This window comes from Lasioglossum baleicum, chromosome 9 (genome assembly GCF_051020765.1).
Source record: "Lasioglossum baleicum chromosome 9, iyLasBale1, whole genome shotgun sequence".
Taxonomy (NCBI): Eukaryota; Metazoa; Arthropoda; class Insecta; order Hymenoptera; family Halictidae; genus Lasioglossum; species Lasioglossum baleicum.
Window position 1 is genome coordinate 1,392,346 of NC_134937.1, and position 26,749 is coordinate 1,419,094.

The 26,749-nt window shown below is 40.5% G+C and overlaps 2 protein-coding genes across 12 annotated transcripts in view; one reads left to right on the forward strand and one right to left on the reverse strand.

Moving 5' to 3' along the window:
• Positions 1–26,749, forward strand: part of LOC143211847 (uncharacterized) — a 272,266-nt gene that overhangs the window by 223,877 nt on the left and 21,640 nt on the right. The window contains exon 1 of one of the 10 annotated variants that reach the window (XM_076429888.1): positions 19,887–22,061. The exons of 6 other annotated variants lie outside the window; for them this stretch is intronic. In XM_076429888.1, coding sequence (XP_076286003.1) covers positions 21,571–22,061 — 491 coding nt within the window. In that variant the 5' untranslated portion in view covers positions 19,887–21,570. Of the gene's footprint in view, positions 1–19,886; positions 22,062–22,089; positions 22,342–22,382; positions 22,402–26,749 lie in introns of those variants that run through there. 3 more of the 10 variants (XM_076429882.1, XM_076429890.1, XM_076429891.1) reach the window with 3 other exon arrangements.
• The window catches only part of LOC143211859 (histone-lysine N-methyltransferase SETMAR-like), a 266,618-nt gene that overhangs the window by 190,054 nt on the left and 49,815 nt on the right, over positions 1–26,749 (reverse strand). The window lies entirely within an intron of this gene.

A 26,749-nucleotide genomic window follows, 5' to 3' on the forward strand; every position in this document is an offset into this window, starting at 1 on the left:
GCGTTTTTCATGCGCGCGCCACCCGACCAGATTAATCCCCGGCGATCTGCAACAAGAGCTCGACGAACAGGAACGCGGAGGTATTTCTCGGTTTCGCAAACGACCGGGACGATGATCGAACTGCTGACACCGAAACCAGTCGAACATACGCTATCGATTAACGCGTACGCCGGTAGCGTTTACCTCGCTCTGGCCAGCCTTCGTCGTCGCACGATTTCATTAAATGCTACGTTAAGTAGCACCTTTATCGATCATCGCGTGTCGCGAGCTGTTCCCAGGCGAGAACTATGACGGCTACTCGACTTTTCTCTCTGCAATTAGATTAGATAAGGATACTATCTCTTACTTTTCTCCGAGGTTGCGTCGCGGATCAATGGACAGAAGAATTTTATTTTTTGCGATATGATCGGGAGAGATATGTGAATGCTCTTTGTGCAGCGTGATTCTCCCGAGCATGTTTGTATGTGTTTTGATAACTAGACTGCGGATTTTTGGCATTTACGACAAGAATGGGTACGTACAATTTAAAACAGTGGACCTATTCAAAAGATTTAAGGCCACCAGTGTATAAGTTTCACGTTAATAAGACCCAACAAAAACATCCTGTAAACAGGAGCCAAGTTCCTATGGCCGTAAAAAGTTGTGAGATCAAAGAAAATACGGCCAAGTTCGTTAGCTTAAAAATACCTCTTACAATGCTGAAAAAAAGCGTTTCTAAAAATTAGTTTAAAAGAACGCTGTTTAATCTTTAAAAAGTTACATGGAGGGGGCTAAATTATTCAAACTTAGCCGCTACCTAACACCTTTTATGGCCATTGGTTTAAAACGTAACGGCCAAGTTTGAATAATTTAGCCCTCCATGTAACTCTTTAAAAATTAAATAGCGTTCTTTTAAACTAATCTTTACAAACGCTTTTTTCAGTATTGCAAGAGGTATTTCTAAGCTAACGAACTTGGCCGTATTTTGTTTGATCTCGGAACTTTTTACGGCCATAGGAACTTGGCTCCTGTTTACAAGATGTTTTTGTTGGGATTTCATCAATTTTTGTTGAATTTTAGATATCAACTGCCAATGACAAAGGCCAATATGAATAGCTAAAGTCCAAATGACAAAGTAGAGGACAGGGAAAAGAAATCTAAACAACGCACCGACGATCAAAGAAAGAAAATCCTTTTCTAATCTGCAAGACAAAGTCCAAATTCAATCTATCGAAGATTAACAGTCTGCCGGCGACGCTCGGATCCGTTTGCCCCCCCGCCGCTATAGACGATGCTCGGTGCAGTTCCTTTTGTTTACGTTAGAGCTATTGTTTTTTTCATAAGTATTTGTTGCGACTTCGAAGCTAATAAAACGTACACTTCTGTATGTTATGCTGCTATGTTCTATCCTACGTACCCAGTTTGTAAAGTTTTTTTTCAATACAACCCCTTTAAGGTGTAAAATTTCAAACTTTGATAATTACTCCTTTCAGTGTTTGTTAGGGTTGACCTATGTACGAAATTTCAAGCTTGTAGGTCAATGGGAAATACCCAAAAGGTTTTGATGATCTGTCAGTCAGTCAGTGACAAATTTAGCGATTTCTGAGGTCCTATATCTCGGAACCTACTAATGTTGGAAGATTAATGTTTTGTCAATATTGAGACATGATAGCATTTAACAAGTGTACGAAAGTACATCTCTCCATCTGCCTCCAGTGTCGAGTTATAAGCCTCTAAAAAACGGCTAAGTTGTTTCGTGTAAAAGGAGGTAGTGCGAGAACTTGGCTGGTGCACTACCGTGCACCTAGATAATTAACACTAAAGCTACTGAGCCTTAAAAGTAACTGGTACATGTTCCCCTACAAAAATGACAAGATTGATTTTATTTAGACTTTGTGCGGTCATTATTGGAATACTTGCTCTACTAAAGATATCTACAAAACATTTTTATTATTTCAATAATTTAAAAATAAAAAATTTGGAACTGGCAATTTGTGTTAAAAGAAGAAATTTTTGTTTGTCACCTGTGTCTTGCAATCAATGCAAACATTTTTTATTTTGCATAAGGATCCGCAGTATACATATACACGTTTATACCAGTCAATTTATGTTGAATGTCCCGAGGGAAAGTCTAAATGCAATAAATATACTGTTGTATTTGGAAGAGTCTACAGTATCGTTTTATGCGAGAAACATTTATATAACTTTCGCGGTTGAAGCACAAAAGATTCTTAAAGTCTGAGAAAGAAATGGCCAAAGACTTTTTCAATTGTGAACGATCACGTCAGCTCCAGTAATAGTCCAGTCAATGAATGCTCATAAGGGGGGCGTAGAGGGAAATGAAAGGAACACAATTTTTAACTTTGGGACTTTGTTTGGACTAGTTAGGAGGTAAACATACTCCAGTGCCTACTCCTAGGAGGTGAGCGGGCTACAGGGGGACACGTAGAAGTCACCTTTTTTCTAGCGATAATACCATTCAATACAAAATTAAAACTGACAAAATATGCTATAAGATTGATTCGATTCAGTTTTTCGCGATCTCGCATAGTTTCCGCGCTCAAAGTTCACTAATTGAGAAAAAGAAATTTTTGCCTTACATCTTTTGCCTTACTTGACCAGCTAACTTTTCAGCACAATTAGTGAACTTTGAGCGCGCGGATATCTCGGAAACTATGCGGGATAGCGAAAAACTGAATTGAATCAATCTTGTGACACATTTTGTCAGCTCTAATTCTGTATGGAATGGTCTTATCGCTAGGACACATAGTTTCCGAGATACACGCGGAAAACCGAAAAAGGGGACCTTCTACGTGCCCCCTGCACCCCGCTCACCTTCTAGGAGTGGGGACTTTTAGTATGTTTACCTCCTCACTAGTCCAAACAAAGACCCAAAGTTAAGAATTGTGTTCCTTCCATTTCCCTCTACAACTTTTCGTTGACTGGATTATAATGTCGTCTTATAATTTCGTGTGGGATTATAATGTAACAGTTTTCTTTTTGATACAGCATAATTATTGAAAATCTTATGAATAGGTTTCCTGTAGGAAATGTGTTAATATAAAATTACTTAAGATAAGGTAAACGTAAAAATTAACGAAGGGACTCCTCATCTCTGGTCGGATGTAATAATCTATTTACCTCAAGCATTTTTGTTATTGTCTAGAATTAAGGAGGATATTTTTGTCAATTCTGCGACATTGATTAAAATAGTTACAGTGATTCACATAATAAATTCACTGTGTGCTTTACATGATCGGTAAAATTCAGAGTTTTCAGGACTGAGATAAACAGTCAGTCGATGATGTAATGAAGACCCAAAGCCTTCCAAACGGGATTTTCATCACAGTGTCAGGGGGAGATGTATTTCTCAGCGCGGAGACACGAGTTGCCGGCACGGCTAGGAAGGAATCCATGGAATTAAATCGTTTGAAAGCGAGTGTCCCGCTCGCGGGGATTACCCGGTCGTCGAAAATGGAGTTCCACGGGTCTCCGGGCTCGGGAATGTATTTACGTTGCCGCGGGCGTCATTAATAAAGATTTACTCGGTAAGCGAAGGTGTTCGAGAATCAGCGGACCTTCACGGATTAGAATCGAGGAGTCTCGTGCTGTTACTTCGTAAGCGAATCACGTTCGGGGAACAGGTTGTTCGGCGATCGCGACGGGACTCGATATGTGCTCGATTGGAAATCTACTGGGGCCAAAATTCAATTTCGAACCATTTACACATTTGCCATAATGTGCTGCCAGCTCTCTAAATTATATTTCTCAGCGAAATGTTAAGCAATACTTATAACATGAACATAGCGAATTGTAAAGAGTGGGTCAAACAATTTTCAAGAATGTAATAATTATATTGCGGATCTTTGTGGAAAATAAAAATTTTCTGCATCAATTGCAAGAGATGAGAGCCAGTTACTCGTTTAATTCTGTTTTGAATAATTTGAATACCTTGAGAATATCAATAGCCTTCAATTGTCTTAATTTGTTTCCTGTTTTATATTCCACCAACCCATTTCGAAGAATTCTAATTTCCACAGGTCATTTTAGAAATATCACAATGGAAGAGAAAAATTTTGTTGCAAGAATTATAAATAAAAATAGTGTTCGGTGTCGATCGACGATCGGAATCACCGAGATCCGGAACCGCTCAGACGTGAGCGCGTGAGGAACACGAGAAGGAGTTTTACTCGAGGAATTAGGCGGTTATTAATGAACCTGGCTTGATTCACAAGTAACTTTGAACTTTATTTTAACGATGTGGTCGCCAGAAGATCGCGAACCGTAACAGAAAGAATCGGAATAGCGGAACTGTAGTAAAAGAGTGCGATTTAGAAAACTGATAGTCGTGGTCGAAAGACGATTCACCGCGAGGACCGAAGAGCGCCCTTTTAAATGCTCTTCGAGCGACAGGCGGGGTCGCACGCGATTGGATCATAATCGATCGCAGGATCCTCGAAGACGACGGTTCGGGATTCAAATTGAGGATGTTTACCGGTGACGAGTGTCGATAAACACACCGTGGCCTAGCGAAACGGTAACGGTTGATCGCTACTCGACTCTAAATATTGTAGTCGCAGCAAAACATATCGAACGTCGATCGACAGTCGGCGTAACGACTAATAAATCCTCAATTTGAATCCCGAACAAATAGTATTCGTTCCTGTCAATATGCACTTTGTTTCATTCGAGCATTTCAAGTTTCTTTATAGTCTGCGAATAGGTGAGATTCATAAATGCATGATGATTCACAGCTGTTATTAATTTATTATGAGTAGACTGCGGATCTTTATGCGAAATAAAAAATGTTCGCATTGATTGCAAGACACAGAAGCCAAATAGAAATTCCTTTCTTCTTTTAATCGTCTTATTTAGCTGAAATTAATACACTAATTTCTTTAAATCTTCTTAAAGGTCTTTGCACACTACACCGTCACGGCAGGTAACGGCAACGGACCGCTAGGCCGTTTTGGGTCTCTCCTCTGTATTTCAATGGGGATGCGGACAATAGGCCGCATCGCCGCAGCAGGTAGACGGGATAGAGAGGCAACGTATCGGGACGGGAAAAAGTGCGCACACGATATCGGCAAGCGCCGACAGTTCACTTTCTTCTATATAGTTTCCATGGAGGTGCGCGCACTAGACTGGCACCGACACGACGCGCAACGTCTTGGCAAAAGGGACATTCTCGGCGAGAATGTTTTGCCGGCCGCTCGATGTGGTGTTCGAACGGAAAACGACTAAACGAATAAAATGAAGATCGCAAACAATAGAATTGGTTCGTTGATTTCGTATATTTGTCAATTCATGACAATTTTAGTTATACTATAGTTAGTTATTTAAAGTTTTAAATATTTATAAAAGAAATTTTACTCGCATAACATAAAAATACTGCCAATTTTGCGATGATTGTTATCTAGACGCCATAAACAATAGTCTCTTTTTAATTTGATAAAAAAATCATTTATAAAAAGTTCATATTTTATCACAAGGAATGCAGTAATCGTTGGATTTCACAAAAGTTATTCGGGAAATCTAGTTAATTGAAAATATTAAATTTGCATTTATCGATGATAGACATTATCATTGATTGATACATATCCATTATAACGGACAACAATTCTTTTTGGTCATATGGAACCGCTATCGATGATGGAAATAATTTTTGGCTATTAGTATTAGTAATCATTGTCGAGGACAGAAATTTTATTGGGCTACTAATTACACTAGTTTACAAAATGAAATTGATTTCATGTACATTTAGGAGAGTACACGGTGGGAGATTTCACCAATAAATTAAGACCATTGAGCGATGCTATCAAGGGTTTTACATATCGTTCCTCGCGAGAGAAACGGATCCCAAAACCAACCGAAGACAGAGCAAGAGCCAAAACTATTACTAAAATATTCTAAAGAATAAAGAGAGTTGGGTTCTTTCGTATGTTTTTTGCAATCAAAAATGTGTTGTTTTATTCAAAACGAAATAAGTTTTCGCTGTAGCAGTGGCATCAACGTGAGAACAAAAGAAACCATTGCCGGCATGGCCACTTGTCGAAAAATGAATATATTCAGAAAATGTGGGATTTGGATTTATTCACTCAATCGCTAATAACTGTATCATTTTTCGGCCGATTTACTTCTGGTTGGTGTTATTTTTTACTTTACGTATATATATAAAGAGAAAGCGGACGTTTTTGTTGGTTTCTATTGCCACAGAATAAGCTTAAAAATTTAATTTTTTTAAAAATCTGGACTATTTTCATCAATATCTTTTGAACCGCTTAACCAATTAAAGATGCCACTATACATATTTACTCATCATTTCAATGTCTTTCATTTGGTACCAAGAACGACCAAATCGGACACATCTAGCTCCAGGTATGGTTTTTAAAGTGAAAAGGAGTGAACAAATTGAAAAAATCAAAATATCTTAAAAGCTGTTCCGTAAAAAGAATGTTCACCTTTATTTTCGAATTCAGCAGGAGAAAATCCATAGGAAAAGTTACCTCTCATCAAATGTACATAAAATCAATTTCATTTTGTAAACTAGTGTTATGCGAGAGTCAGAATAGATCCAAGTCAAGATCCTGTTTGTGGATATATCCGAAATGGCACATTGATATGGAAAAGAAAAGAAACGACTCGCGCGAGCTTCGAAAATTTTCTTTTCATCCCTCTAATAAAATCGTAGTCGTTACAGTAAAATAAGAAGCGATTGCGTAGGCAGTGCCAATGCTGGCCACTCGAAAGTAACTGCGCCCAAACCCCGGTAATCCGCAATAACCAAATCACTACAGCGTGTCTTTACAATACAGTCATAGAGCAATAAAAACTCGACCGTACGCCCCAACATTATTACTATTGTCGGACTTGCACCCGGACCGTCTACCTGCGTATAGTGAACTGGTGCCCTACCGTTGAACCTACAGAGGTGTCTTGGCAAAATATCTTCGCTCGACACGAGTTGCCGCCAGCGCAGTGGTGTTCACCACTAGAACGGTCTGGATAAGGTCGTTCGATGGGTTACGCTACGGCCAGTTACGGCGCGGCGAACGCCCGCGCCAGTGGTGAGCGCCACTGAAAGTGTCGTTCAGTGACGTTGCGGTGCCGATCAGTAGTGTACGGAAAAGACCACCACCGCGGTGCCTTTTTGACCGCGCGGTCCGTTGCCGTTACCTGCCGTGACGGTATAGTGTGCAAAGACCTTAATTCGTCCACCGCTTTAAATTGTACATGTCCATTTTCGTCATAAATGCATAAAATCCGCAGTCTAATTATGAGAAGCCAGTAAATATTTACCATTTTAACTTTGATGATTTCCCAACCGAATCGATTGGACTACGTAGTCGTTTAACACGAGGTGCAAGAGCATTTCACTTTCGAAACAGCGTTACATAAAGATCGACCCTACAACCATAGATCTCAAGAACCAGCCAACCTGGTAGATCAACAAGATCAATAGCGCCCGAATCTGTATCGCGCGTTCGAAACGATTAGAGTCGCGGCGTGCATACGCGGTCCAAGCTGCCAGATTTATTTTCCATCATGGCGGAGCTATCATTCTTGCGAGATCAGCTTCTAATCTTAAACACGGCGGATCGTTGAATACATAATTTAGAAGGCCTCCGTGCTGGCATTTAAACGGTGATTTACGAACTACCGAAGTCTGGGCGATTAATCTGGCCACCACTCGTTTATCTTGACACTTAAACAGAGAGAGGAGCAATAAACTCTCGATACACAGGAGATGCGAGAAGGGTCCGGAACTTTCAGAGAATGCTGGAGCAACTTGGTCAACGAGCCTAAATAATTCTATGACTAATCCCGTGTTATTCGTTCGTGTCAGAAGACGATTTCGAAAAATTAGCGGATTAGACCTACAAAGGTTAATTAAAGACTGGGGAACGTCGGTGGAAGAATTTTTGACACTTCATGTTCATCTTAGAGGATCGTCCTTTGCCGATTGTAAAAATTTCTGCAGCACTAGTATATCTGATTTTTGTGAACATTTACTTTTCTTACAATGAATTAACACATTTGGAAGAAATACGAATATGTAATTGCATTATTTTCTGTGCTACGAGAATGAATGAACTTTCAATCACTCCATACTTTTTCAACGCTAAAAATAATTGACTTATATTGCCTTAGAGACATATACATACTAATAAGACAACACTTATTCAGATTTTGTGTGATCTTTAAGATATGTATGAATAAATAAATTTATTCAATTATGGTCCCACGAAAGTATAATTCGAACGATTGTAAACTAATTGGCTTGTAGTTCTAGAGCTAATATCAAATTGGCACTAAATCAATATTTCAATGCAACAGAAAAATAAAAAATTAATTCCAAACCTGCCACCCGAAGATTCTTTCAAACAAAATGATTGTCTTATTATTAAATTGAATTGATGTCTTGTTATTTTGATGAATACCTTCTTTAAAAATGATGAGAACTACGACAAGATGAGACACGATTAAAAATGTACCAAGAAATTGACAAATTTGTTGCAAACTGAGATGAACATAAATCATTTCGAATCCAAGAAATCGCACAGAGGCCGGCCCATCAACATCTGTAATAATTCCATCAACGTCGAATGGCACGCGCAATAAAATCGCGAAATCGATCGACGAGGATCGAAAAATAAATCGCGGATTTCGCCGAAGCGTGGAAGAATGAGCGATCGATCAATCTCTGGCATGACACGCACACATTTGCAGCTCGTTAACACGTCGTGGGCCCCGCTACCGAAGGAGGCAGCGAGCGGTTGATCTTGATGATCGGCCGATGATGGGAGAGAGATCCTCGCGCGAGGACGACCTTAAACGTGCACGCCTTCGGGAGCCTTGCGAAATTTCAGCGCGGCGAGCACGCGCCCCATTGCACCGCATGTGCATAGACGCGCGCGGATTCATCTGCATAACAGTTAATAATTCCGGTGCACGGTACCGGTTACGCCTGGATCCCACCGATCCTCTTTCGTCTCTCTTTCTCTCCGTTGATATCCTTCCACCTCATCTTCCGGGGCAGAAGCGAGCGAAGCTCAACCGGGTTCATCACGGACAATCGTGCGCCACCTGTTTCGCCCGCGTGTAATGGACGGCTGCATTACTACGGTCACAAGAACTGCAGCGGTCGGTGCAATACAGCGTCACGGTGCATCGAGCCCCCTTGGGAAGTTTGCGTTCTTTGCCCCTGTTGCCACGAACGCGGTGACAACGCCGATTTTTATGCGATTTTTCGGGGAAAATCATTTATGCAAAATAATTGATGCAGAATTTATGCAGAATCGATGCAGATGATCTAGACTGCGGGTCTAGGAAAAATCGAAGGTGAAGGAAAATCTATTTTTAACCGACTTCGAAAAAGGAGGAGGTTACTTAATTCGATCTGTATGTGCCTTTTTTTCGCTTTTTTTTCTATGTATGTTCACGTTCACCGATTACGCAGAGATGGATGGACCAATCGGAACGAAACCTTTTGCATCTTGTAGAGTATGTTCCCGGGATGGTCCCGTGCAAAAAAATGTTACATTTTTTTATTAGTTACGATTTTATTTGCGAAAATGTAGGGTGGTGATACCGTTGTGAACTTCGCTGAATGTTAGATATTAGGAACAGTAACGACGCACAGTGGTCCCAAAGCCCGAAAACGTGGCCAAAACCTAAAAAATTAACTGCCACCTAGGTAAGTTTTAATTATGGGGTTGGTTATTCTAAGAGTGTTTCTACTTGGGGGTAAACGGCAAGAAGGTCGCATTTTATTACCTGACCAACAATCGCAGTCCGAACTTTGCTTTTATTAGACAGTGCTTTCATACTCTTCCAAGCCTCAGTGCGAATTTTAAGTATACAGTATACAAATTGTATTGTATCGTATTGATTTTAATTGTGCATTATGAATGCTGTTTGTGAAGATAAGTTGCATAGTTTTTAGTGCCAAATGTTTATTATTAACTGGTAACTATGTATGCAAAAGAGAACGTAAAAGTGAAGGCGTAAATTTTAAAGATGTAGAGTGGAAGTTATGGATCACGGCAAATCACGCCCTAAAACTTGTTTAAGCATCTGCTTTATACTATTATCTTGCAAATGACACAAAAATGAACGGCAGATTTTGACAGATTTGTTCGTACGACGATTTTTTGTAATTCAGAGTAGGTATTCTGTGAGCTTTGAAAGGGTAAATTGAAAACATTCACGTTCCTGGATTAGATTGAAAATTTGTGATGTAATGTTTTCATGCTGATTACGAATCTGAACTTAGAATTTCGAAAAAAAAATGGCCGATCCAATATGGCGGTCGGCTATTTGAAAAAATGATTCGATTTCTATAAAAATTGGCAGTACAATTTTTTTTTTGGATCTCTGATTACGATTCTGAACTTAGAATTTCGAAAAACAAAATGGCCGATCCCATATGGCGGAATGGTATTTGAAAAAATGATTCGATTTCTATAAAAATTGGTAATACGATGTTTTCTGGATCTCTGATTACGAATTTGAATTGAAAAATTTGATGGACCAAAAAAAAAATTAAAAGAAAAAAATAAATTTGATTTTTACCAATTTTTGTAAAAAAATCGAGTCATACTTTCCAATACCCGTCCGCCATATGGGATCGGCCATCTTGTTTTTCGAAATTTTAAGTTCAGAATCGTAATCAGAGATTCAGAAAACATCGTATTACCAATTTTTACAGAAATCGAATAATTTTTTCAAATACCCATCCGCCATATGGAATCGGCCATGTTGTTTTTCGAAATTCTAAGTTCAGATTCGTAATCAGCGACCTTGAAAACATTACATCACAAATTTTCAATTTAATCGAAGAACGTCTTGAGGTTTTAGCCACGTTTTCGGGTTTTGGGACCACTGTGCGACGCGACGTCGTTACCGTTATCGATTGCGGCTTTCAGATATTTATAAATTACAATTTGGAATGTGACGGCTGACAGAGATAAAAAGTGTGAAAAAAGTGTGAAATAAAAAAAATTTTATAAAAAAAAATTAAACCGACTTCGGAAAAACGCACTAAAAAGTATAAAATAATTTCCATTTAATTTATGTAAATACAATTAAAAATTTTCCGAATGACAGATGTTGCTGATTTCGTAATTTCCAGTGTCGAAAATTTTCAATTTTGCGCCGCCTCCGAAAAGATTGTATTGTATTTAAGTTCGTGTGTATTTACATAAATTAAATGGAAATTATTTTATACTTTTTAGTGCGTTTTTCCGAAGTCGGTTTAATTTTTTTTTATAAAATTTTTTTTATCTCGTTTAACACTTATTGTTTGACGATTATTGCGATTGTAAAGGTGTTTTCATGGGAATTGATTGAATACATTTTTTGACTCCAGTATAAATTATAGTAAATTTATATCTCCTAAACGCATATAGGCTTTTTAAAATTTTTTTTTTGAAATATCGCATTGTCATCCAGTTCTGAGCTGTGTTTAAAATTTCAAGTCTCTAGTTCATCGGGGAGTTAGTTTAAAATCAATTTCAAAATTTGTACCGAACAGACAGAGACAGACAAACAGACGGACAAGAAAGCGAGCTAATAAAAACGTGGTAAAATCGCACAAAATATAAATAAATTTAATCTTTTTATCTTTATAATACCATACACACATTAGTCACTTTTAATGGTCGGTAGGTATAGTGTTAATCGGCTTGAAAAGTCAAAAATAATGTAACAGTGTCGTTAAATACCTCTATCGTTTCTTCAAGTTTTGTATTAGACTTGTATTATACTAATTATAATATTAGACTACTTAATCAAATGATGTTAATGTGATTACAATTCGGTGTTTAATCAAGTGCGAACTTTATGGAGAATGAAAATTGTCTTCGTCGATTGTAAGAAATAGGAGCTAAATAGGAATTTCATTGTCTTTTGAATGACTTGAATAAGATGATAATAATACATTGACTTTCTGAAATTCTTTAAATCTTTTCATTGTTTTCAATTTCACCTATACTCATGTTTAGCATAAATTAATAAAATCTCATTAGAAGAATTTGAACATACGGTTATATCATGTTCAACCTATTGAACAATTTATCGAAATTCAGGCAGAAGATCCGCTGTCAAGTCAGGCACATCGCAATTGATTTGCATTCGTGGCGTTGATCAAAGAGCACAATCACTGTGCACAGAAAAACATAACAATCTTCGAGTAGTAACGGTGAAAATGGACGGCCAGTGTGCAATCAGCGATTGACCGTCGTTTCTCGCACGTCGGTGCCATCAGCCGGGAAAGTGTTAAATGATTAATGCCGGTAGGACATCCTCGAACCGCGCCGTTAGTTGCGCAACACCTCGTAAAATCATCGGAGCTCATTTTTCAAGATTATTTGTCGGTAATGATGTTAAAGCGACGCGGAAATGGCGGAGGCGACGTGCAATATTTTAAGCGTCCGTACAAAAAGGAAGGATCCCGCGAGGGAACGGTTTCGGGGTTGCGGGCGATTGATATAATTCGCACAAAAAATCGATTCAGCACGGCCGATGGCCACCGGAATCACGCGATGAAGACATTTCTCGGGCTCGGCGTTCCTGGAAGAACACCCGAAAGAAAAAGGGAGGACAAGCAGCCCGGCCCGAGAACCGGGTGCCTCGTCGCGCTCTCCCTGTATCGTTACCAGCTGAATTAAATTAGGCGGCCAATTTGAAGCCAGTTACGATCGATATAAAACGTCCTCAATCTCTTTTTAATCGATCGAACAACGAGACGGTCAATTTTACAATGAACCGGGCACCCGTTCACGCCGCCGGCTTTCTCTGGATCGACGAGCCTGAGAAACATTCTTGCGAGGCGAACACGTTGGTTTTCGGTAATCGAGCCGATTCCTCGTCGCATAGTGGTCGGAAATCGCCAAAACGTGGTCAAAATACAGAGAAGCACAGTAATATTCGGACACTTTTAAAAGGACGATAACCTTTTTAATATCAGATGTTTTTGAAAAGTTGGAACAATTAATTTACTACATGGCGAAAAATAATGGTCAAAATAATGTAAGAAAAAATGTCTACTGCAAGTCTGAACAAGAATATTGAGGAATATACAACGTCTGGTATGCATCTTCAAAATCTGTGCATCAAACTTAATCTTCATACATTATAAACACGATTACTTTTTTAATATCAGATTTTTTGGGAAGTTGGAACAATTATTTTACTACATGACGTGAAAAGAAATTTTGCAAAAATTGCAACTGGTCGAAATGGTCAAAATAATTTAAGAAAATATATCTACTACAAGTCTGAACGAGAATATTGAGGAATATACAACGCCTGTATCCATCTTTAAAATCCGTGCATCGAACTTTATCTTCATACATTATAAACACGATAACCTTTTTAATATCAGATTTTTTGACAGGTTAGAACAATTATTTTACTACATGACTTGAAAAGAAATTTTGCAAAAATTGGTATTCATCTTTAAAATCTGTGCATCAAACTTTATCTTCATGCATTATAAACACTAATTAATATAAATCCGATATTATTATTATTATGCATAGTACTTACATTCATCAACTACATCCATGGTACACGGAAACAAAATACACTTAACATTCACTTGAAATACTCCACCCTTGCTTCTTGACACCGTAGTTCCCTGTACGAAAACTGCGTGACGAATGAACGCGATATTCGTATCCCCTCCATTTTGCAGGTATACATGGCACGACCTTTTCACCGTGGTTTTCCTATAGAGTCATTATCTGAGTATCCAATAATTTTGGCCATGTGTTAGCGCTTTCCTCGATCGTCGCAACAAAAAATCCCATCCGGATCGGTCCTCGGAGTGGGGTTTGCACCGAAGTATAAGTGGTAACGAAATTTGAAGCAGTTGCGGTTTCGTCCGAGGCATCGAATTGCGGTGTGAAATTGATTTGTTCCGAGAAGATGTGGCAGGTAGAGAAATAATTAAATAATTGTTGCATAAGCCGAACGTAATGCGCTCAAAAATTGGGCGTGTAAATTATTCCGAGAAGACAATTCTGTAGCCACCAAGGCATCTCGAAATCTGTATTTTCCTGAGTTTCGATTTATTTATTGAATCCTTTCGTTTTGCGTTTTAGAAAAATATTTTAAGGCAGACACGAGAGAGAACAAGCATTAATATTCGGACGCTCAAGAAAAAAAAAAACTTTTTTACAATTAGTTTTTACAATTAGTTTGTAAGCTCACATAAAAAAAAGTTGCAAAATACAACCTTTAGTATTTTCTCTGCAATTCCGACAACTTGCAAGTATTTTTCAAAAATTTTCTCCACGTTGTGCAGCAAACTAATTGTTCTAACTTCTCAAAATATAGTTCAAATCGTATGGTCCAATATTTAAAAACTTATCGTCTTTTTAAGAGTGTCCGAATATTAGTGGGAGTCACTATGCATATAACAAGTAATAAGATTCGATTAACAATAAGATTAGAATTGTTTTTGAAACGCCAAGTAACAGCAGTTCAATATCGTTAACGGAAATACTGAGCCGTGTTCAGAGAATCTAAGATCCCTCTGAATTACAACTACATATATTTCACGAATTAATAAACACTCGACAAACACTTAATGGCAGAGGACTTTTAATCATAATTTCAAGGCTCGTACTTCTGTGTGTTTCTAAATTAATCTCGAGAAAGCGACTTGCTATTAACATTCACAACGTTACGGTAATACTTCGTAAAGTAGCTGCACATGTATCTTGTAACAACTCTAGGTAGTCCGACGTAATTCTCGTATCGATGATTTGTAACGCGAAAGGGCAGAGTTCGCAAGAATGGCATAAATACCCGAAGTATACTTAGAAACTTCTGTCTGTGGTTAATTGTTACGTACCATTAATGGTTATTAGCCGACGCTTAACCCATGAAGTTCATCGAAATTGAAACCGAAGCCAAGTTCTTGTGGCTTCTCGGAGATTTCGCTGGATCTTCGATCCTTACATATTATACCAGGTGGTCCCGTGGATCTTGATCAGAATTCATCGGCGTAAAACAGCTTACACGCTTCCTGAATTACCACAAGATTAAAAGTCTTGTTTAAAAACGTGGTAAAAAAGAGCACAATTCTTTAATTCTTTTAAGCGAAATTCTTTATCGAGGCATTCAATCAGCAACTCTTTTAATCAGGCCCTTAAATTCCTTGGAACATATTTCCTACAATTTGTACTCTTTTTTTTGTTTAACACTACACTACCCAGCTCTAAGGAGATGTATGACCGAATTAGTGAAGTGGCTCATCGTAGGAAGGGATGGGTAGAGTGGGAAACAAGTCCTAATCTGACGATTCTGCTTTTGTGAAATCTGAATCCCAACAAAAACATCCTGTAAATAGGAGCCAAGTTTTTACGGCCGTAAAAAGTTGCGAGATCAAACAAAATACGGCCAAGTTCGTTAGCTTAGAAATACCTCTTGCAGTACTGAAAAAAGCGTTTGTAAAAATTAGTTTAAAAGAACGCTATTTAATTTTTCAAGAGTTACATGGAGGGGGCTAAATTATTCAAACTTGGCCGTTACTTTTTAAACCAATGGACATAAAAGGTGTTAAGTAGCGGCCAAGTTTGAATAATTTAGCCCTCCATGTAACTCTTTAAAGATTAAATAGCCTTCTTTTAAACTAATTTTTACAAACGCTTTTTACAGTATTGCAAGAGGTATTTCAAAGCTGACGAACTTGGCCGTATTTTGTTCGACTTCACAACTTTTTACGGCCGTAAGAACTTGGCTCCTGTTTACAGGATATTTTTGTTGGGATTTCATCAATTTTTGTTGAAATTTCATCAATTATCAAGTAGGTATTACTCTTATCCCTGAGTCATTAAATCCTAAACAGTCCCAATGGCAAAGTAGAGGACAGGGAAAAAATCTAAACAACGCAGCAACGATCAAAGAAAAAAATCCTTTTCTAATCTACAAGACAAAAACCAAATTCAAAGTATCGAAGATTAACACTCTGCCGGCGACGCTTTTTGATCAGTATTTGTTGCGATTTCGAAGCTAATACATAAAACGTATACTTACGTATATGTTATGCTGCAATGTTCTCTATCCTACGTATCTATTTCGTAATGCTTCTTTTTCATAATACAACCCCTTTAAGGTGTAAAATTCAAACTTTGATAATTATTCCTTTGAGTCTTTGTTATGGTGGATCTATGTACCAAATTTCAAGCTTGTAGTTCAATGGGAAGTAGCCAAAAGGTTTTGATGATCTGTCAGTCAGTCAGTAACAAATTTAGCGATTTTTTAGGTCCTATATCTCGGAACCTACTAATGTTGGAAGATTAATGTTTTGTCAATATTGAGACATGATAGCATTTAACAAGTGTACGAAATTACATCTCTTCATCTGCCTCCAGTGCCGTGTTATAAGCCTCTAAAAAAGGGCCAAGTTGTTTCGTGTAAAAGGAGGTAGTGCGAGAACTTGGCTGGTGCACTACCGTGCACATAGATAAATTAAATCCTGATATCATTATAAAGAAATATACACTACTGTGCAAAAGAAAGAAGCACCCGGCCATATTAAATAGAAAAGCGTATAACATCAAATAAAAACACAGTAAGTTTTGAAAAAGGATTCCGCTGTTTACTTGAATAGTTTTGAGAATATGTGTTATTGCAGATTATCTGATACTTTGAATGCAATAAATCAATCATTGTACAATACAATATCTACATAAAGATATTGTCTCTCTGTCATTATATCTTATAATTATACTGGATGGTTCTTTCTTTTTGCACAGTAGTGTATAATAATAACAGGATTTGATTTATTCAGATTTCACAGAAGCAGAGTCATCAGATTAGGACTTGTCCCCCTCTCCACCCTTCCCCTTCTACGATTAGTCACGTGACAATTCCCAATTTCGAGTCAGCTCCCCTGATCTGTCGACTCAGATTTGAAGCCTACTAAAAAGTTTCTCAAGAAAATATTTCTACAATTTCACGACTTGTAAAACAAGAATAACTGAAATCCGCCGTTCTGAATGGCTCGGTAGTTCAATGGTTACGTATGAAATGGAATTGTTCGATCATGACTCCTGATCGAAATTTAACAAACGCCCGGTACATTAATTGAAGAAATGCTATTCAATAAAGCAAATTATCACCGTGGTCTCTCGCTCCCTTAATTAATAGCGAATTCTAAGTACGGGCCCATATTTATGCATCTCTTTTGGCGCTATACAGGTAAATATCGTGCCGCAGCACACCACCCATAAATAAAGGGGCCGGCGAAGAGGGGCAAGATATCCGTTTAATTGGTTAGCAATAAATACAAGAATCGCTCTGTCCATTACGAACTGCAATCAGTCGGTAAAAAATAGGCTATCAAAGGCATGCCAGGCCCCGGAGAAATATGTATCTCGAGCAACCATGATGAAATTTGCTTGTTCAGAGTGCCGAAGGGTGGGGGGAAGATCTCTCATTCCTACCTCCGGGGCAGCGGCCAGGTAAAATGCATAATTTAAATAGTAAATAGCGTAGTCTGTTCTTAAACCTTCGCACAAAAATAAAACAACACATCTTTGTTCGCATTCCGGTCGTGCAGCATCTGCAATTAATCTCTAATTCGACCGATATGGAAAATAATACGGTGCGGTGTAATAGTTTATTTATTAAAATACATCTTAATCCGTTTTCTTTCTCTCGCACGCTGGCCAATCTGCCAGATATTTCTCGTGATAAGAGTAATAGGGTTCGAGATTACTGTAGCATTAAGCGATAGCGATCGGTACACTCCTATTATTACCTGGAAAAATCGAATGAGAGAATCATTTCTCGAACGGGAGAACAATTTTTCAAGTGGGAAAACTGTTTGGTTGCTCAGAAGAATGGACACTGTATATGATATAATAAATAGTATTCAATGCGAATCATTATTCTCATCACTGTTAAATGAAATAAAAATTTCTTTTACATGTAATTAAACGAAAACCCAGCACAAAGAAGAATTTCATGAGAAATTTATTCTTGAACAGAACTTTTTATGATCAAGTTTAGGTTGATATTTCTGAACGAAAACTTTCCTTTGCGCCGTGTTCGATAAACGTAATTGAGAAGTTGATATAAAAACAGAGACGTGTAATTTTATTGTTACGAACATGCATTTACCGAGACTGCAATTGATTCGACGTATAAATGAATCGGTTTATAAAATAAATTTCTGCAGGAGCAGTTCCAACAAATGTCTGCAATGATTGCGAAAGCAGGATTCTAAAATGGAGCACTTTGATCTCTCGGATACGTCTAACGTCAATTTAATCGTGCTCTCTGCCACAGTGATTATTGGAGTCTACAATGTTTCTCCTTGAAATGCTACTCAGCCGTGTTCCTTCAGCATTGATTGAAACGGAACACGTCGGAATCTGAGAAGATGCTGGACGATGATTAAGCGATTGAACCGCAGCGGTCGATGGGAAAGCCTGTATCATTATACGATCCTAGAATCCGCCGGAAAAAGACTAGTTCCAGTCTGGTTACGTAAGAATTTCCTAGTTCTAACCGCTCGGTGAACTACAACATATTCGAGGCGATCCAGTTTGCCCGACTGCCATTAAAAATTGCAGTCTGGCTCGAGTGCTTTCAAATTAGTGGTACGGGAATTCGTTTTCGAATATTTTTTTCTTTTGTGACCGCTGGCTTTCGTTCTCCGTAGATGATTTAATACCGTGCCCGTTAAATGAGCATGGTCCGAGTGTTCGTCTTACTTCCTCGATGGAAAGTATAACAGGTATCGTAATGATATACCAGCAGAATATCGCTGAATTATAAGAAAAGGAGAAAATGATGAGAAGCTGATTGGAATAACTTCAATGCGCGTATTATATGCGATTCAGTTATAAAAAGCAGCAATTTTCATGGAGAAATCCTCTTTCTTGTGTTAATCTTTTGATAATATCTTAAATAACTGTTCGTATTAAATATTTAACAATAAACGTGATTTTAATACGAATACTCCAGAATTTTTATATAGTATAATTTCATAATATGTCGGTGAAATTACATGAAATCTTCTTCCCTTAAAGAAAATGTTCATACATTGCAAATTTGAATGTACTTGGTAAATATTAAACACTGAACAGGGACTATAACAAGATACCAAAAACATATAAAAAGTTGAATGCACAAAATATGCAATTTCAAAAGATTAAATCAAATTGCAGCAACATACTCGCATATACCCAACAGTATCATGCGTATTATGCTGAATAAAACCATTTGCTTCTTCAATTGAGCCAAACCATGAATATTATTCATCATTTCCCAAATGATTTATTCAAGCAATATCCACGTCCGGTACGAGCTCGTCGCAAAAGAAAGAACGAGATCGAGGCAGTCTAATCGAAACATACCGTGTGTGCAGATTTCAAACGAAACCCCAAAAACGAATATCGGACGCAAACGAATCCGAACATGTCGCGGAATAAAAACCCGAAGAAACCAACCATAAAAATCTGCGTGATGCCCCAGCTGACGAAGAAGCCGCTCTCGGTGAGCATCCCCAAAAGCGACGGTGTCTCGCGTGCAAACTGTCCCCCGGTGGCGATCGGGTACCGCGAGCGATGGTCGGATCCCGTGGACGGTCCATCCTGGTCAGAATGCCTTCAGGGTGACCAGGAAGGGAAGGAGGGGGATCCCGAGGGGAGACGGGGAAGCTATTCGTCCTGACGCACGCATACATCGAAGTACCGCGAGTAGAGTGCGCGCGTACTTCGAACGGGGGTCTCTCGGCGAGGCGTCGGGCCCCGACACGCCACACGTATTAGAAACGAATATAAATATATCGGGAGAGAGTGAGAGAGACAGAGACGAAAAGAGCAAGAGGGTGAAGCGAGCGAGGGGAGGCAGGGAGGGAGGGTATGGGTTGGTGGGGGCAGGCGAGCCGGCATTGGCGGCGTGGAAGTTACACGCACGGACGTCCGCGGCGTTACGAGAGAGAACGGGCCCCTGATCCCCCTACCCTAGAACGGACCCCTGGTCCCCCTACCCTAGAGCGGGGTCCGCTCGTACCCCGCTCTTCTCCGGCCGCCCTGAGCCCCGGAGTACGCTCAGTGTCCGCTCGGCCTCAGCACGCCCGAGTGGAAAACCCGGGACGCCGCTTCTAGAAGCTTTTTGTCGCGGCCGAACCGCTCGCGGGACCGTTCTTCCGCGCCGTCAAACCACCGGTGCCCACAACGGTCCGTGATCGAACGTCGGGCCCTTAAATTTCGGCCGAAACCCCTTCGAATCGCGCGCGTTCGAACAGTTTCTCGCGCATCGTCCTCGGAAGAAACGGTCCACCTGGCGAGGCGACAAGCGGATAGTCGTCCTCTCCTTCGTGGTCGTCTCTCCTCGGTTCCGGTCCGCCGATCCCGGGATCAGCGAGCCTCGAAGCGGTATCGCTTCTCTCGTCAACATTGACAGCGGATGGTACAGTGCTCCGGCAAGATGACGGCCCTCGAACGTAACCGCGCGTTCCTTTCCGGAGCCGAGTGATGAGCGGACGTCGCGTGTCAACGGGCTGACGTGAAGCGGATTCGCCCGTCGAGCGGATAGAGGTGTATTCCGGTTCGGTGGCATCGCGATCCGCGTCGTGGGATCTACGGATCTCATCGTGTGTCTAGTTCGGTGTTTCTCGCGAGTGGGAGGCCCCGAGAGATCGGGAGTACCGATCGACCGGTGGAACGTTATCGGCTTCGGTCCCCCTTTGTGCTTCGGCGTACGCGCCGCGTATTAAAACGTTAATCTCCGACTGTACTACCGGTTATACGTACAGATTGGCCTCTCCTCCCCGTCTTCGTCCCTTGCCGGCTTTCTCTCTCCTGGATCCCTGTTGTGTCTCTTTCTCTCCCGCCCCCCCTTCGGCTACCCCTTCGATCCTCTTTCTCCTCTGGTTCTCGCCTGTTCCATTCTCTCTCACTCTTTCTCGTCTTCCTCTCTCTCTTCCCCTCTGTTCTCTCCGCCCCTCCACACCCCTTGTTCTCGTCCTCGCAGCGTCCTGTCCTCTCGAGCGTGTGTTTCGCGAGCGCGTGCCGATCGGCGGAGATGCGGCGCGCAATCGTCAATCGGGCCCAGCTCGCGCGAGCCCGGTCCCCCGTGGCCGCCGCCGCCTAACGGGCAAGCAGCACCACCGACATCCAGATCTCTTCTTTATCGATCGGTCGCGATGACGACTTCCTCCACGAGCAGCCGGCCAGCCGCGAGCGTGACGAGCCCCGGAACGATCGAGAGATCGACGCGACGGGCTCCGGGGACCGGGTGGACCACGATCTTATCGCTACGCGGCGATCGAGCCGAAGGACGCAGCGACGATCGGCTGGCGATCGCCGGATCGGGCCCCGCCGAGGCTTAATGCGCCTGGATTAAACGCGAGAGACGAACGCGCGCGCAAAGAGGAACGACGGACAGCGATCGCCGGATAAAGAGCGCCGATATCGCCGGGACAAAAAGACCAGGTACACACCACCGTGAACCGGCCGGATGATCAGCGCTGATGCGCCGTGAAAGTCACGGCCGAGGCGCGGAGACACTCGGACACCATTGAAGAGCGGACCCCGCGAATGACAGGGCCGAATCGCTGAAAGGATGTCGAGCCTCGCGAGGAGACGGAAGACGTCGCTGCTGGGGTCGAAGCGATGGTGGCAGGGCGGCTGCTGGGCCACCAGAAGCCATCAGGAAGCCTACCTGCGCAAGCTCTACGCTAGAAAGAACGACCAGGGCAAACCCATAGAGGAGGACACCTCCGCTCGCAGGGATATTCATAGCAATTGGACTCCGGGTACTGTCTACGAATTGCCCGCCGCCGATGAACACTATTTAGACGCGTTCCTCAGGAGCCGCGAGGACGAGCACGTGGCCGACGACGTTATCGGATGTCCTGCGTTAGCTACCGCCCGGGCCAGTCCCACCGAGAAGTGCGTCGAGTTCCTGAACGGCGCCCACGATGCCGCGGCCGCGGCCTTCGAGCACGAGCGAGGCGGGCTCGTAGAGCCGGAATGCAACCGCGCCGCAGAGTGCAGCTCCCTGCATTCGGGTTACGATGTCGCGGCCGCTGCAGCCGTCGCCGCCTCCTCAGAGTGAGTTCCACGTTGATCTCGTTTCTCCATCGCCCGCGGGTTTTTCTTCCGAGCGATCTGTCTGCGACCGGCGCGCGGATCCGCCTCTTCTTTCTTTCTTTGCGCGATGAAAGTTCACCACCGATGACGCAGTGCCTATCCGCTCCCAGAGGCGTTGGTTGCCTCCTTTTGTTCGCGGTGCAGTGAGTCGGTGAATCCGAGCGGCCGGTGATTCTTCACTCGAGGATCGTCTCAGATTTGTGATTCCTCCTACGACCTTGGTCGCGCTTTCGAGTGCTTGGTAATTCGGGGTTGGTGCGATTCTGGGTTCAAGGTCGCGCTTGTCGAACAGTGGCAGGAAGTATGTTGCCCGCCTTGTTAGCAGCGTTGGTCCGTGAGGAAAATACTGTTTCTGTGTTTTTGGTATCTGTTTGTAATGTTTAAAAATGTGGATGCGCGAACTACTCGACTTATTGAAAAATTGCTTAGGCATCGTGGCAGTGTTTCATGGCTTTATGGGAATAACCTAGTGGTGATGCAGAAATGATACGGCTTATTTAAAAACTACTCGGGTAGTATTATGTAAAATAGTCCCGGTATAAAATAACACAAGAAATTCACGGTACACGTGTGCACCTGGAGTCTTAAATGCGAATATGGTGCGTGTATGCACCTGGAGGCTTTAAGGATTAAGGCAAGGTGGTCGAAGCGTCTTACGTCGACTTCGATTAAACTCTGCGAGACCTGTTGGGAAACGTTACTTTTTGCTAAATCGTCGAATGTCGACAGACTCAATTTCATTTATTTTCTGGAATTCGTAACGGAGAAATCTTGATCGAAATCGGTTTCTCACGAGGGATCGCACGACACCGCGCTTCTTTCTTTTAAGTGACGCCATTTTGTTCGTGTACCCTCCTTTTTCATGGGAATGAGCTCAGGCTCCCAAGAGAACCATGCCGACTATAATCCACCTTGGAATCGGCGACAAAGACATTGAGCGAGCGCATGCATCACGGAAGCCCGTTTTCTTTTTCTTCGACGCGACGCGACGCGTGGAAAGTGTGCACGCGCCATTGCACGAGAGAATTTCTATCAGAAAAATCGCGAAAGCTTTCTAAATAGCATAATCTACGTAATAACGCTATGAAAGTTGGAACTTTCTTTAAATATATCCAGCATTCCTCGTAGAAGCCATAATTTTGAATAATAGTTTCTGTCGCAACAATTTCTAGATTAATTCGGCACCATCGATCATTCGTTCACTCGGTATAATCTGCTCGTGGATAAACAAGTTTTCCTCGAGTCAATGGCCAACTACGGCTTCCAGACAAAAGCATTCCACCATAGTAAATCAATAAACAACCACCGCGATTATATCGTTTCTCCTTCGACAAAAACATCGAACACAACGAACCAACCGATCCACATAACTCCGGTCGAACCGCCAACGAACGCGAGCACCTTCGCCTTCAATCGACCTTGAATAAAAGCGATTACGGTCTCGCCAGAAAAACGAAAAAGATCGAAAGTGTGTTTCGAGCGCAGATTGCTGCTGGCGCGTCGAAATCGATCTTCTTTTTCGAACACTCGAATTTGCAATGCTGAAGTAAATCGGTGGCCTCCGTTGGAAAAACGTTCGTGTCATTATATCTCGACTAAGCGATGGTTAATCGATTTTTAAATTCCGACACGTTATTTACGGGGTTGCTCGGTCTCGGAACCGTAGGGCTTGATAAGTAAAGTGATGCCTTGGTCATTCCTCGGTGTGCAATCAGCCGTGGCACTGCTCCAGTCGGTCGCGTCTCGTGGAAATTGAATTTCTTGCCGCGCGGTTCGACGTCGACGCCGACTACGCCCGTAATGACAGGCCGTTCTCTAAATTGTAACGCTCGCACTTTCCACCTCGAGCCAATAGATCTCGGCCGCCATTCACAACTCTGAGAGAGTGCAATCCACGATCGGACTTCTTACGAATAACTTTTTCTTGTTCAATCTTCCAAACTAACTGATAGCAGGAAAACTTTACAGAGAAGACACGCGTCTTCTTCGAATCGAAGGGATGAAACCACCCTCTCAAGTTCAACACACCTCTTAATTAAAATATTAAATGAAGTTCAACTTCTTAATATTATACAGTGAATATTCAAAGTATTTGTACACCTTTTAAAAACTAATAACCTTTTTATAATTGTACTAAACGACCTGATTTTTTATAATCAATTAGATGCATTCGTTTACGAAATGATATGCAAAAATGATAATTTACAAGGTTGCACGCAAAAATAGAAAAAAAGCATTTTTTTAAATCTTTTATTTGGGCCTCTAATGAAAATTTAAAATAGATGTTTGGTAGATCTATGTTAGTTAAACACATGCTGAAAATTTTATTGAAATCGATTGAGATACACACGAGCTACAAGCGGTTAAAAATGAGTTTTACGCGACTTTTGATCAGTTTCTGCTTAAAATCAACAGAATCGTACATCTTTCGATGCGTGTCGTTTTTTCCTGCGTCAATCGATTTCGATGAAATTCTCAGTATGTGTATAACTAACGTAGATCTACAAAACATATATTTTAAATTTTCTTTCAGGGCCCAAATAAAAAAGTTTTAAAAAATGCCTTTTTTATTTTTCCATGTAACCTTGTAAACTTTGATTTTTGGAAAATCATTTTGCATATCATTTCGTAAACCAATGCTCCTAATTGATTAGAGAAAATCAGGTCGTTTACTACAATTATAAAAAAGTTATTCAGTTTTAAAGAGTGTACGAATACTTTCTACACCCACTATATGCATATACAGTAAGGAGCATAACTGATTCCACACACTTTAAATCAGAATAACTTTTATATGAATGGAACAAACGACTTCAATGTCTCTGTAAGGCTAGAAGAATTAGTTCAATAATTGTGCATTTGATCGGAATTTTGAAAAACAATACTAAAAATTGAGTTTTACGACTTTTTTAGCTGGCCCAATAACGAAAATTTAAAAGATGTGTTTTGTCTACTGGTATAAATTATATATGCTCCGAAAGCTTCATTGAAATTGGTTAATTGGTTTACGAATTATAAACGATCAAAAGTGGTAAAAAGACCGAAAATCTTGAAGAATTGCAATTCTTACCACTTTTGATCGTTTATAATTCGCAAACCAATTAACTAATTTCAATGAGATTTTTAGAGCGTATATAATTCATACCAGTAGACCAGACACATCCTTTGAATTTTCGTTATTGGCCCCCAGCTAAAAGAGTTGTAAAAATCAATTGTTACTATTGTTTTTCACAGTTCCGTCCAAATGCATTTTGTCAATATATTTTTTACACATCATTTACTAAACTAATTCTTCTAGCCGTACAAGGAAATTGAAGTCGTTTGGTCCATTTATAAAAATGTTGTTTTGATTTAAAGTGTGTGGAACCAGTTATGATCCTTACTGTAAATTCTTACCGACAGAGGAAAATTTGTATAACAAAAATTGTGTCGTTCCTATCTTGGAAGAAAATACTGGTACTACGAGAAACCAAAAAGTTTATCAAAGATATTAGCATTTTTATCAAAGTTATTCGAACAAACAATAGTTCCAACAAATCATAAGTGATAAAGAATTTAATGAAAATATGTACTGCCAAGATTCACTCGTTCTTTTTATTCATCTATTTGCACGAAATAATTTTTTTCGTTAGTTTTACTGTCTCTACGTAGTGCAGCTTTTTACGATTCCATTACCAACATCAAGATTAAAATTTAAAAAATATATTCAGCTCGGTATTTCATACAGAAAAATTATTTATTTTTCGAACATATTTCTTTTTTTTGTGTGAGAGGAACAAATTTCTTCGATCATGCCTACATAATTAAAGAATACCAATGATACATCGATCATCACTTCTTATGGCGTCGGTGATCGTCGCATAAATCAGAATATAATTTCGACTATTTTCTCGCTTGTTTACGGTTCGGGGATTCCTGAACCGAATCGAAATTATCTTTTCCGTTTCCTCGGAATTACGAATGCAAATGAGAGTGAAATTTATCGGCTCCCGTGGGAATGGAATCCCTTCGGATCCCTCGGGAAGGGGTTCAAGCATATTAATATGCAGTATGCATCGCGCTGACACAAATTGAGCTCCGCGAGGCAGGATTTTCGAAGACCTCTTTTTAAAAGAATTTGTTTACGAAGACCTGCCGAAACGAAGAACAAAAATTTATTCGTGTTCCCATATTCGTGAGTTGTGAAATTCGAATTATATGATAAAATAAAATAAGGATCCCATAAGTTAACTTATCGTACTAATTTGTGCACGTCATAATAGCGTAAAGATTTATCTCTCAATTGTGAATTCTGATAGAAATGTAACGGAAAAAACTTGTTCGCAGAGCGATATTGAATCGTTTAACTGTATGAACTACTCGCGTCATGATTCGGTGATTTCAAGAGGAGGATGTAGTCAATTGTTGAGCTAATTGTAACAATAAGTGATTACCCGCAATCAGCCTCATTACTGGTTGTATCTGTAATAATGAAGCGTTCCGTATAATTCATAGCACAGAAGTTATCGTGGATCCTCGAAGTCGAAAACGTAGATAAATCTGTATTGGGGTTTACGACCTTCAATGCAATTAAACTCGCTAAGTATAATCCTGACGAAAGATGATGTAACATTCCTTCCAGCACTAAATGAATCGTTTTGTGTCGCAAT